This window comes from Montipora capricornis, unplaced genomic scaffold, assembly GCF_036669925.1.
Source record: "Montipora capricornis isolate CH-2021 unplaced genomic scaffold, ASM3666992v2 scaffold_310, whole genome shotgun sequence".
Classification (NCBI taxonomy): Eukaryota; Metazoa; Cnidaria; class Anthozoa; order Scleractinia; family Acroporidae; genus Montipora; species Montipora capricornis.
In genome coordinates this window covers 20,001-33,986 of record NW_027180050.1, presented here as the reverse complement: position 1 = coordinate 33,986, position 13,986 = coordinate 20,001, and the positions used below count along the sequence as shown (strand labels likewise).

The 13,986-nt window shown below is 44.4% G+C and overlaps 1 protein-coding gene across 1 annotated transcript in view; it reads right to left on the bottom strand.

Annotated features, from left to right (window-relative positions):
* Window positions 1–12,643: 12,643 nt before the first annotated feature.
* The window catches only part of LOC138035200 (hyaluronan mediated motility receptor-like), a 1,518-nt gene continuing 175 nt past the window's right edge, over window positions 12,644–13,986 (bottom strand). Inside the window, exon 1 of the mRNA XM_068882020.1 lies at window positions 12,644–13,986. This exon is cut by the window's right edge and continues 175 nt beyond it. Within this exon, the coding sequence (XP_068738121.1) occupies window positions 12,644–13,986 (1,343 nt within the window).

Genomic DNA, 13,986 nt, shown 5'->3' with positions numbered 1-13,986 from the left:
GACCATCTTGTGTCGGGGGGCTCATAATACCACCTAACTGTGAATACGTCTCAAAGGGACCAGTGGGAGTATTCGACTTTACCAGCATGTACCCTTCGATCGCTTGTGGAATCAATGCTGGAAAGGACACTTACGTTTCCGAGGGAGGACAATGGAATCTCGGAGATTTTGGCGGATTTACCACACATCGTCCCGGCTGTCCTTGCGGCTGCGTTAAACGAACGTTTGCAAGAACGGCTGCGCATTCTCGGTGATCCATTCATGGAAACGCGCGCTAGATATTTAAAACAGACCATCAATGCTATGGTGGGTATGTCTGCAAATAAGAAGAACCCTTACTCGGATCCTCGAGTAACCGGGTGTATCACTGCCACTGGGAGACGTTTATTGCAAGCGTGCCGTCAGGTGGTTTCTGGTTCGACGTTAGCCGGGTATACGGATTCTCTGTTTGTAAAGTTACCTCGACCGTCCTTGAGTGCAGATCAATTGAATCAATGGGTTTCACATCCGCTGGTTAGTGAACTCGAGAGTCGATTCAAGGACGTCATCAAAAGTGAAATGCAAAGGATGGCACCTTCCGTCGAATCGCCAAAAGATCCGTTCGTTCGTTTTAATTGTCAGCACATTGCAACAGTAGGATTATTCACGGGTGTATCGCATGCTTATGCTGTAGGAATTCTGAACTCCGAAGCAGATCATACCACCGTCGACGTTCAACTCAAGGGATCCTTTAAGTTTGCCAAAATGGAGTGCGTTCGTTCGTTCAACGACGCTATCGCGTGCATTGCCATCGCTGGACAATTCGTCCTAATACAACAGGGCGTGTTGTGTTTGGGGGATGTTCGCAGACTCAAAGCGAGTCTACCAGCTCGTATTGTGACGAGCGAGGGGTGGAAAACGGCCGTAAAAGTTATTATGTCGGATGAATCTAATGACCTTCTCAAGGCAGTCATCGAATACGCCGACGAAACAGAGAGTTCCCACCTTTTTTTGCCCCAAGCAAATGCAGTGGGTCTCGTCGAGGTCACGCACGTGTTTTTGTCGAACGACGATACGTCTTTCAACGACAGACGCCGTTTATCGATCGTTGAAATGACGAAAACTTTCTTTGAACAACTATGTTCTGGTCGGTTACCTTTGAGTTCTTATGTCGTCGACAAGGACGATAACGTGATGGTGAAATTGAAAGGTAGGCCGTCCACGACTAGGCCTCTACACGAAACAGCGAGAAACGGTCTGTGTCTGGATTTGGAACAATATAGGCAACGATGGATTCGAGCATGTATCGGTGATCTAAAATGCAGCATCTGCAATGGTTCGTTCACTGATGCAAACGAATGTGGATATCTGTCGAGCGATGGTGATGCGTGTGGCGAAATTGTTCACGATTCTTGCGGTGGGGTTGCCGTCACCTCTCTCGATGATGTGTCTTCGTCCGTTTTGACAAGATTAACAAAAACGGCCTTGTCTGCCATCCTCGCGGCAGGAACAAATAACGCTTCAGAAGCGGTTGCTCGTTTGATCGACATGCACAATTTTGTCGCCAATCCAATGGAAGAAAAGTCATTATTGCGACCTTATGATGAAGTGTTATCGCAATTAAAACAATCGGTATCGGACGGCAAGTCGTCGAACGAATATGTTTGCCCCCCTTGTGCGTTTGTCTGTATTCCCGACGGAAGCCACTCTTGGTTTTATTTGCCCTCGATACCGACTTCGAAGGTCGTTCTAGATCTAATATATGAAGCAACTCGTCTGATCACCAGACACGGGGAAAGGCACGAATACTATGATATCGTAGAGCTGGCTACAAGGTACCCTGCTCATCGATTGCGTGTTGCGCCACCACCCATTCTCGCGATGGATCACTCTGCACCCATTCGCTCTTGGCAACTAGTCATGCAAGAATTGACAGAGTCAGAACACGATCCACACTTTGTGACAGACGCTGCGTTTCGTTGTCAGTCTTGCGACACAGCATTCAATCTCGAAATTGGCACTTGCAATCATTTGGTGTGCAGTGTGTGTTCCCGAGGTTGGGAGGTCTGTGAAAAATGTGGGGTAGAATGGCGTGGTTTACGTTTCAACAAAACCCCCCAGATGAACTATCATCCTAAGGTGTTCCCTTTTGCCAAGTGGTACAAGTTGTACGGAAAATGGTTGGTATATTGTGGACCGGGTGAACTAATTTACGATTCTTCTGCACAACATATTATACAAGAGGCACAGAGTCAAGCGGTATATTATCCCAGTATGGGATGCAAATGATAAAATGGATGTAATTGCTTTTTTTTGTCTTTATTAAAATCATCATTCAAAAGTTATCATCTTGTTTGCATTTGTACTCTTTTTCATATTCACATCACTTATATACACTCTCCCAGGTGATCTGGTAACGTAATTTGGAGGACTCGGAAGAAAAAATTTTAACGCCGTATCCCATAACTGCGCGCGGCCTTACGTGTTGTTTTCCAAACTCTCTGCGTTACTTCCGTCGCCAAAACTCGACAGATCATTCCGTGTCTACCACGTTTCCTCTTACTGAATGAATATTCAAGTAGAACCGACGAGATCTAACCTCGCCTCTGCCATGTTGAATTCCAAAGCGAGGCCGTGAGCGGTTGTGGGATACGGCGTAAAAAACTTTTTCTCCTCAGTCCTCTGAATCACGTCAACAGATCACCTGGTCTCTGCATATATATATAAATTTGTTTTTAATATCATTTATTTAAGATTCCCCCATCCAAAAAAAAAACAAAAAAAAAACAATAAACAAACAAAAACATACTCGTTAAAAATTGAGTTGTTTTATGGATGTTGCCAACACGAATCTATATTTAATTTTTTAAGGGATAGAAAATATAATCCATCATGCATGCAAGAGACATCGAGACAACCGTGTAGATGTAATTCATATCTTTATTAAAATTCGCAACAAGTTATTAGCGTTACAATACTTAAAAGAAAGCCCTTTACAATGTTGGCTGTATAACGTTATCATTGCCATTACACCAAATAACGCTCGACTTTCCAGCTTTGCCTGAATCACAACTCAAATTCGGGATGTCTTTGGCCAAAACGATCCCTTCTCCTATTCCACCCGTCGGTTCTATAGACGCTTCGCACCTTGTAATGCTGAAGTCTGGATCTGGATCAAGACGGCACTGTAGATAAGGCGTTCCTTCATAACACTGATCAACACAGACGCATTCTCCTTTTTGTAGAGGGCGCTTTACGGACAAGGGACGCAAAAACTTCTGGTCGGTATAATAGTGATAACCCAGGGAAAACGCCCTTTTTTGAAAAAAATCAAAATTCTTCATGGTGGCATTCGAATGACAGGTATCGGTCTTTCCTTGACATGGAGCCAAGGCCCAGACACTCCGAGTACCACCCATAGAAAGTCTGCACAATCCTACGTCCATTCTTTTGGAATCGTAGTATTTGAACAGACGGTAACGACGGGCTCCACATGGGCATAGAGACGGGGTACAGGAACTCAGACAAAGACACTCCGGGGACGACTTCAGTGGTATAGTTGAAGGAATTTGACAATGTTCATCGTGATTGGAAACGCAAGTCCAATTAAAGTTGTTGGACGTTTCAATCTCAGCCATCGATTTATTCTTCCAAGTCACAGACAGTATCTTATTGGTAATGTCCACAGGCTTCTCGAGATAAGAAGATGGAATGCATCTCATCGGTTGTCGAAGCCAACCCGGTAACACACATAAGATCTTTGGAAAGTTACTTTGGCAATCTTCTAAGCAAACACAACTGTCCGGTCGCCATGTTGCTACGGGAAGACCAATGGGTTGATAAAACATGCCATAGGAGGGACGAAAGAACCGGAACCCATTCGCTAATGCCATTACTCCATATCCATCAGCCTTCTTGTGGTGCCATCCGATAGGGCATTTTCCTCCTTTGGTTGAGGACGAAACGGGAAAGAGTTCCAAAATGTCATATGCGGCGCGGACGTTTCGCTTTCCCGTTTTCAAATCTATCGTAATGGCCATGACTCCATCTTGAGGGATACACGAACAACTAGTCGAGTTACAAGGTAAGGGCGACTGACAAAAAAAATGATTCGCGTTATCGGGAACCTTGTCTGTGATGTTGGATTCGCAAGCCTGTTTCGCGGCCGTTTGTGGAGAAGGTGGCGGGCAAGCGCAAGACATGGTCCCATTTTTGTTCAAGACACCATAATCTTGATCGCATTCAATTCGGCAACGGGTAGTGTTCACACGCACGACAGGAGCATACCGTCCGTCACTGTCTAGTTCCACGGGTACACACCAGGGGTCGTCTCTGGAAGACTTGACAAATCGCCGAGTACATCCTCCTCCCAGCAAAGCACATCCAGAATCGAGCCAAGTGTCTGACTCGTTAGCTGGTCCGGTTGTATTTTTGCATTCTCTGAGGTCGATGGCCGTGTGATTCACAGGACACATAGATTTGTTGCACACCACGTACAACAAGAGACCAGAACGTCCAAGACAACCATAGGGAACCTGACAAGAGTCTCGATAATAAACTCCTAAACCGGCAGTCACCAACGTCAATGCGAACAATGAAAACATATCCGAATCGATTTTCAAGATGCAAGTGCCCGGGAGACGACGTGGATTACATTTTTCACGTCAACATCAGCACTAGAACGATCAGAATTTAACCATTTGTGGACTTTGTGTTTTGTGTCGTCGCTTGTGTTTGACCACCGATCGGAGTCATCCCTAAGAAGTTGTCTGGTCTTTTGGTGTCGTTGCACATCGTTTAAGTGTTGACGTATATTTTTATCGTGGGCTTGGTACGAAGGATGTTTTGGGTCTTTAATGGGCGATAAGGAAACTTCCCAAAGGTATATGCCATCTTTAGGGTGTACCGTTACATCGTGTGTACTCTTTAACTCGCAAATCGTGCGACAAACGGCGATGCGCTTATTTCGTTTCAGTGTTTCGGAAGTGGATGGAAGGTAAGAGTTTACCTCCTCGAGGTGCTCCCGAAGAACGTTTAATGCATTGACGTGCAGGCTGTGATCTTGTTTAATTGCCATGAGTCATTCGTTTGATAAATAAAAACGGGATGGCTAAGTTAATGAGAGATACTGGTAGGTTGATACAGCGATGGATAAACAGAGTAGCAGCGAACATCGTAAGGGCTCTCTCTGGTACACCTCGAATGTACGTATTGGTCGTTCATGGGAATGACGTTTATGACGCCCTTTGTACGCTGGAACCAAATGATATAGCCAGTGTGAAAAGGGGGATACGTGTACGAGAAGAACAACACGGGATCGTACCAATCCGGCATCGAAAATTAAGAGAATATCTAACGGAGTTAGTGGTCATCGAATGGCCGCTATACTCTCAGAAGACAGACACGGAGTCTCTAAAAACGGCTCTTCGATTCGTTTTAAACGAAGCCGTCAGGAAACAAAGGCATCTGGGAGGCATTGCGTTGATTGTCGATTGGTCGCTCTTTGAAGATCACAATTTCAAACCAGTTTTCGCAAAAACATTTCATGCGCTCGAAGTGTCTGGGTATCAACCTATTGTCATAGTGCAACGATGCGAACATAGACCCTGTGACAACGAATTTGTTTTTCCTGTAGAGTATTACAGAGATCACTTCTTTACACGATATAATTTGCATTGTCTGTTGCTCAAGGCAATAGAGTACGCACGACGATGAAGCGTTCTTCTCCAGATCCAGACTATACAATCGAAATAGAAGCGGCCAATAAAATACTAAAGTGGGACGACAAGTGGGATGATTGGAACTGGGAGCAAGATTTCCCGAAAGAAGAATCTGATGATTTCGACGTTTGCTCGGAACCCGAGGACGAAGACGATCAAGAGGTGCTGGACGCGGCATACGTAAAAGAACACTTTGATCAATTGTACGTAGATAAAGTAGTGCGTTGGATAGAGGAAGGTAAAAACGTTTTCGTCACTGGATCTCCTGGCCGGGGCAAGTCCACTTGTATGAATCGAGTAATTAAAAAACTGTACGACAAAGGTACCAAGTTGATCGTCACGGGTTCTACGGGTGCTGCTGTAGTGAACATAAGAGACGACGCTGTGAATCAGCTCACAAAGGCCGTTGAGCGGGAACTCATACCGAATGAATTACTGGACACTCTTGCCCCGACCACGGTGCACAGCGCTTTTGGTTTGAAGAAGGTCGAAAATGATCACATGAAGACGATCGGAGAAGGTAGCGGTGCAAGTCAAAGTTTTATGTCCTTTTACATCAAACGTCACGATGCCGATCGCAGAAGGTTTTTTAATAACAACCACAGTGCAGCTTGTATGGGTGTTCCCGCGATTGCATATGCAGACGTTTTGATTCTCGATGAAGTTTCCATGGTGAGTGGAATCATGGTGGAGATTTTAGATGGAATCGCAAAGTTTTGGCGAGACACCATATATCGCCATTTGCCATTTGGTGGTATCGTAATGGTATTTGTCGGTGATTTTCAACAATTGCCCCCTGTTGGTAGCGGCACTCGCCAAAATCCCGTGTATCTGTTTGAAAACAGAAAGTGGACCACCAAAACTTCTAAGGGTGGATGGATCGATCGCGTTTTGTTGTTAACAACGAATATTCGCCAAGAAGGGGATATCGAGTATGGGGCACTCCTTGATCGCATGGCCATGAACAGTTTGTCGGATGATGACGTGTCGTTGCTCAGAAAGTGTGTACTAAAATCTACCGATGGGTCCGATGGAAAAGTGCTGGCCATGAACCCGTACGTGATGCCATTCGTTCCGCGAATTTTTACGAGTAACAGAGACATCGCCCAATACACTGAACGAGTTTTAAAAGAGATAGACCACAAGAAAATCATCAGATTGAATGGTAAAGAAAAGTACGAACCAAGTAAAGAAAAAATATATTTGGTTTACGGTAAAGAAAAGGTAGAGAAAAAGGTTGCAGAATTTATCTGCAAAACGACCAAGAATTGTGACACTTGCTTTTTTGTTGACTGTCCAGTACGATTTCTAGATAACAGAGACATTTTAGAGGGAGTGGCGAACGGTGCCATTGGTAAATTAAAAGGTCTGTCCAACCGAGGTGAACACCCTGTTATTCAATTGATGAATGGAAATGAATACACCTTAACGTCCTCTTCCGATACCATCTACCTTGACGATTATACATCATACGAACGTCGCATGATACAATCTGGACGTCTACGACCTAACCCGAATCGCCCGATTGCCAAACTGACGTATTCATATTATAATATCAAGACGGCATTGGGGATGACAGTGCATGCCATGCAAGGTTGTACCTTAAACACGGCCATCATTCATCCCAATGTCGCTGCCATTCACGAGTTTACTGTCATACAGGCACTGTTGGTGGCGTTGTCTCGGTTACGTTCGAGTGGCATGGACGACCCCGATAAACAGAAAACAGTGATGGTTACTCCTAAGGCGACATTGTGGTGCGAAGATGATGGACCACAGCCCCTGGGATTATATCTGACGCGATTTGCCACGTATCCGTTTTATGTGGCACCGAAAGTGAGAGAATATATCGACAATATTTTTAAACGTCATGGTCTGTTCAGATCTCGTGAGAATGGAAACACGTAAAGGAAATTACGGTCTCGTAGAGGTAAAAAATGGAAAAATACTCAAAAAGCCCAAGTATTTTGAGTGTGCGAATACTAACAGAGAGGCCATTGCCTTCCAGCGTTTGAAGCCACGACTTGACAACCTTAATATTGCCCGTCTGGACGAAATATACGTATACGATGACGATGACAAAAAAAAACCAATATTTGTATGTGAATTGTGGTTCGAAGATGTCGGTAACGACCTTTTTCGGTGGTGCAAATCTGGATGGCTCTTTGATCCGATTAAGGTTTTGCTGAAAACGTTGTTGCCGACCATAGATGAATTACACGAGTTCGGGATCTTGCACGGTGATATCCACCTTGGTAACATATGCGTGAGTCTAAATAAAGATGGAGAATTAACGGCTAAGTTAATCGATTTCGGAAGGAGTGTCGTTGTTCGGGACAGTGTTCAGTGGAAACGTCATCCTCTCGACGAAAAATTATGGGTGGATCCCATAACTGGAATCGTAAGCAACCAATTCCATTCGCCTTCGCTGACTTCAGAGGAAGCGACCACAGATTACATGTACAACGTCTCCGATTATCGCGATCCAATGAGTGTTTTGGTTCTAGTGGCAAACGAATCGAAAAAATATCCTACAGGCGTGACTTTGGGTCCTGCTGATGACATATACGGTCTAGGGATGTGTGTCGTTCGTATTCTAACGTTATTCTTTGATTTATTAGACGAATCTGGAATACTAAACGAGTTGTTTTCCGGAGCTACCTTTAAGTACAAATTATGTATACTCTGTAGCATCCTCAAGCACAATCCCGCTTGGGATTCGTCCTTTCTTGTCGATTTAGATCAGAAACTAAAGTCATTCTCGACGAGTCTTTCAGATCCATTGCTTCGTAAGATTGAAAAACGTCTTCGAACTTTGACTACAGTATATTCAGGATTCTTTGACCATTTGAAAGAAGTATACGATTTAAACACTAGCCAACTCGTCAAAGCTTGTGTTCATCCTGATCGTTGTCGTCGATATTGCCACGGAGGAGACAGGAGGAAGCGTGGAAGATTTGACGACACAACCGACGAGGAAGGACGCATCAGTACCTCGGTCCACGATGGCAAGGTTGTTCATGTAATGGTTGGGCATTGTTGGATAATGACGGGAGTCGTGAGTTCAGGTCGAGTAGAGTGGTGGTACACAGCAAATGGATTAAAAATGGGCAAAGAGAGGGGTAAAAGGGTCATGATGTCATTTATTATAACAGTTACCGCGTTAGATAAAAAATTACAAAGTACAGACTATTGTCAGTGGGTTTTCGATTTTCCTTTACAAAAGCGCAAGTGGCTCGATGCATTGACTAGGTACGATATCGTGTAAGGAGATGAAATAGAGAATCCGATGATGTTATTTGTATTTATACTGTAAAGCGAAAATAAAGATCGAAAAAAAAATACGGTTGAATGTGTCAGATTGTTTCGTTTCCATTTTATGCGAGAAAAAACGAAAGAATATATTAAGTTGCGCGGCTTCTATTCATTTGTTGCTCAGATTTTATGAAAATGAATCAACTGAAAGGGAGTTACGGTGTTGTAAAACTTGCAGATGGTTGTGCAGTCAAGATACCTACCAGAGATCAGTGTCCTAATATCAACAGAGAATATATTGCGTACCATCGCGTGACTCGAGTGCTGGACCAAGTTTGCGTCCCGTTATTAAAAAAGATATCTGTATCACACGACGATGAAAAGCGGCTAAAGTTTGTAACGGAAATGACGTTTGAGGATGCCGGAAAAGATTTGTTGACGTGGTTTCGATGTCGGTTGCTTTTTGATCCGATCGAGGTGTTATTTATTCCGTTATTATCGGCGTTGAAATACTTGCACAACCTTGGAATCTTACACGGCGACATCCACCCTTCCAACATATGCGTAAAGATCGATGATCGTGGGCGGCCGAAGGCCAGATTAATCGATTTCGGAAGGAGTGTCGTTTTGCGAGATGAAAAGAAATGGACTCGGCACCCTGACAAACGAGACTTTTGGGTCGATCCTAGGACTGGTGTGGTGTCTGACCAATTTCACATGCCAACACCGGACTCGAAAGAAGCGACGCTCGACTTTGCGTACAACATTTCTGGTTTTCGTGATCCAATGGCCGTCATTGCCTTAGTGGCAAACGAGTCGTATGATTTTCCCGAAGGGTTGATGTTGGGTCCAGTTGATGATGTGTACGGTCTTGGAATCTGTATCGTTTACGCTCTGACATTATTTCTTGATACACCAACGGACTGGGATATGCTAAACAAAGTATCTACTTGTGAGAGGTTTGATGATAAAGTGTGCGTACTCTGTCATATCTTAGAACGCAATCCCGCCTGGAATTCGTCGTTTTTTATTGATTTGCACGAGAGGGTGACACCAGAATCGAGAAATTCCGAGGATAAGATAAAATTCAAAGCCTCGTGTTCGGCAATCGAAATACGTCTCCAGAATCTGTACACTTTATATCTTTATTTTTTCGATTACCTGAAGGAAGTATATGACTCGGAAACCAGCGATCTAGTCAAGGCTTGCGTTCACCCAGACCGTCACCATAGGTATTGCCACACTCCAAGCACAAAACGTAGAAGGATAGACAAAGAGGAGGTCATTAGGGCGGGTGCCATCGAGACCATGGTCGAAAACGGTAGTATCATTCACGTGACCGTTGGAAATTGTTGGATCATGACAGGGGTTGTAGGTTCTGGGAAAATCAATTGGTGGCAGATGGCAGATGGAATGATGATGCGCGAAAAGAGGGGTGTACGTGTATTGAAGTTATTTATTGAAGAAGCTTGCAAATTAGATCGTAAATTACAAAAAGACCAATGTCGCGATTGGCCTTTCGAATTTGACTTACAAAAAAAAAATGGCTCACGATGTTGGCTCTGTATGATGATCCTGTATGCGATAAGGAGCAAGATCTTGTGCTTCCACAGAACGGCACGAGTGAACGAGTAAGACGATAATACAGATTGTCAGAAGTGCGACTAAACTAAAGGCGAGAGCAATTAAGGTTGTAGAGTGCGCATCTGGACATTGCGTCGACGGACAAGTATACGCGGTCGGTTCTTGGTCGTAGCTTGCTCGACGCAATCTCGTCAAGACTCGAGCATCTAAGTATCGCCAAAGGTTGACTGTCGAAACGATCTCTTTAGATTGAGATACTCCGGCAACTGGGTCTGGTAAGACGATTGTCGGTACGTTGTGAAAATCGGTGAGCGTCATTAAACCTGTTACCAACAAAGCAACGAAGTGTGTTTTCTCTGTGCTTCCGCGAAAACCCGTAAACGACGGATCGTTTAACTCTAACGTTTTATCCCACGTCGGTGGCGACAAGAGTACGGCAACAGATGGAGTTCTTGTCGCGAACGTCAAGTTTAGCATTCTCGTATCAGAATCGAGGCGCGACGAACGAGGTCTCAATACGATGGCAGCGTGGTAGTCGGCTATGGGACTAGATGTAGTAGATCTAGTCGTATTGATGCATTCCCCGTTGTCAAAGATGATATCCCGCACTTGAAGTTTGTCGGTTGACGAAAAAAGCAACGCACAGTACGTGGGCTCTTCTGTATCGATTAGCACCGAGAGAGGTGTTTTGAGAAGCACGAGCCCCTCGAGACAAAACGGGCGAAGTGTAACTTGACGCAACGTCAACTTAAGCGCGCGATTGACGACAGCCCTGAGATTACTTGTCGGACACGAGATGGCATTTCGATTCGGTACACGAGAAATGAACACGTCGTCTGGAGCTATCCAGATGGTTGTGGTCGTGGCAGTGCTACCATCGATAGTCAAAAAGTCCTTCATGTGACCTGCACACGAATGTTCTTCGCATTTCAACGACTGGGTTCTCACCCAAGCTATCGCAATCACGACCCACGAGATATAAAGAATGTTTGTTAGCATTGTATATACGAGTGGAATAAAATGATTGTAAAATAATCCATCGAAATATCTCTTTAATAGTCTCTGGTCGTTCAATTGTACAAAACAGTCAATAAAATCGCAAACGATAATCAATTCGACCTGTTTTTTATTTTAATCACTACCCTCGACTAGATAGATTGTCAATCGCCAATCGCACGGCGAGGAGACCGAGTCCAACAACCATCGTTTTTGCATACCATCGGCGAACGTATACAGAAGAATGGCTATAGTGTATCACAATAGAGCGATTTTTTTGCTCAAGACAGTTTTTTGCTACTTCTGTGGTTGTAAACGTGGCCGTGACAGTGCGCGTTACTCGAGTCACCCCATAGACTGGGGTGGTACTCGAAAAATCGCCCTTGTCCTCGCATGATCGCTTTTTGGGCGGTTTAGTACCAAGAGCTGCGGAAAGTGTCCAGGAACGACGCGAGTTCAGTGATCCATTTCTAGAATTCATCCACACTCTGGCCTTACACCGCCAGTATCGACCCTCGAATTTACTATGGATAGCACTGCTAACCGTACCATTAGAATACTTTCTTTGTTTTCTCTGCAAGAACATGTCATCCAAATAAAACTCGAATGTCGCTATCCCGGAAACCATATTCTCGCCCCTTACTGTACATATCAGTGCAGTCACACGTTCTTGAAATGTCTCTTGGATAAACTTGTTCAGGGTGCTGATCGGCAAGTGAATAACTTTCACCGTCGAGTTGCAACGTGCGCGCCTATCACCAGGTTGCATTTTTGTCTCTAATGCAATGCCGTGTACACCGAAAGAGAGACTGGATACGAACCCCGTAATTTTAACAATGCTTCGGGCCGACGAATTGCTCTGTTCTTCGTTTGGTGAAGGATTGCTAATGAAACACTGGAGTTTGACTGCACCTTCTTCGATCTCTCTATATATCCTTTCTATTGGTTCGAGTGTCATACAGGGATCCGTTACGAGGCTTAAGATAACCCCGACCAAAACGAACCAATCAAAAACTGTCATCTCTACTTTTACATATAAAGACATCATGAATGATCGAGTAGACATTTAATGTATCATAGTTCTAGATTACATTCAAAAAACTCGTATTTTATTCGTCAGAGCAATCTCTCATGTGATCCTCTAACAAATAATGAGGAAACATTCGGTGGCAAACGGGGCATTTCAATTCGTTAACTGGTCGAACCGAACGCCTCGGGGGCTGGGGTGTATCCGGTAGGGAAGTCTCGTTGGGACATACTCGAGCTCGACAAGCGCCGAGCGAAGACGATACTCGTCGCATCAATTCTCTGTATCGCTCGTTCAGTTCTGCATGTTTGTCCATTTCGTGTTGTAGTCTTGCCTTCATTTCTTGTAGTTGATGCATGGTATCTCTTTTTTCGTCGCATTCTCTTTTAAAATCCCTCTCGTAAGTTATGAGAGCTTCTTGCATTAACTTATTTTCATCTCGCGATTCATCCAATTCTTTCTGTAAGACCTCACCCGCATTAATAGCTTTGGAAAGGCTCGTACGCAAACCATTCACTTCTCCTTTGAGATTTTTTACCTCCGCGTCACGGTCCCTGATAATTTGTTCGATCTGATTTGTCTGCTCTTGTAGCTGTTCTTTTTCTTGTTGCAGGGCGTTTCTCTCTTGTTTAGCTTGTTCGATTTCCGCCGTCAGCGTATTCACTTTTTCAGCTTCGAGATCGTGTTGGTGTTCAACACGTCTTTGCAAGTCTTGGACCTGTTGGTGTAACCCGGCAGTATCGCTTTCCATTCGCAAACCTTTCTCTTTCCCTATCCGTTTTTCCACATCTTCACCTCCAAGTGTTTTGCTATTTTCTTCCAAGTCATCATTGTCGCTTTCTTCGTTAGAACCGTTGCCCTCTTCGTCCCAAACTTGACTCATGACCTCTCGCGCTGCCAGAGATTTCCCGATTACTGACTTTACCTCGCGCACGTAGACCATCTTTTCGCCCTCTGACGATTGCATTGTTCTTTTTAGAGTCTCGTTTTCGGTGACGATGGTTTCGCAAAATACTTGCTTGACGTCCAGCTTTCTCGATAGCTCTGTGACTTCGTGCACCAAACGCACATTTTGATGCTTTAAACCATCTACATTTTCGTCTTGAATATTATGCAATATTTTCTCGAGTTCCTGTATCTTCTGCCTTTTTCCATCTCTATCATCCCTTAATTTCATGATGACGTCGTGTAGATCGCAATTTTCTGTTGCCAAATCGATCGCGTCCCCCGAAGCTCTGGCCGTCATTTGCCGTATGACCCCTTTAAGCCTTGTATTTTCTCGGCTGAGACACTCTAAGATTTTTTTTGACACTCCAGGCGTCACAATGGCTCCCTGAGAAGAATTTCCGTTACTTGCCATCAAACTCAACTGCGCGATTCTATTTTCGGCTCTAGCAAGACTCTCTTCCAGTCGTCGATTTTGGG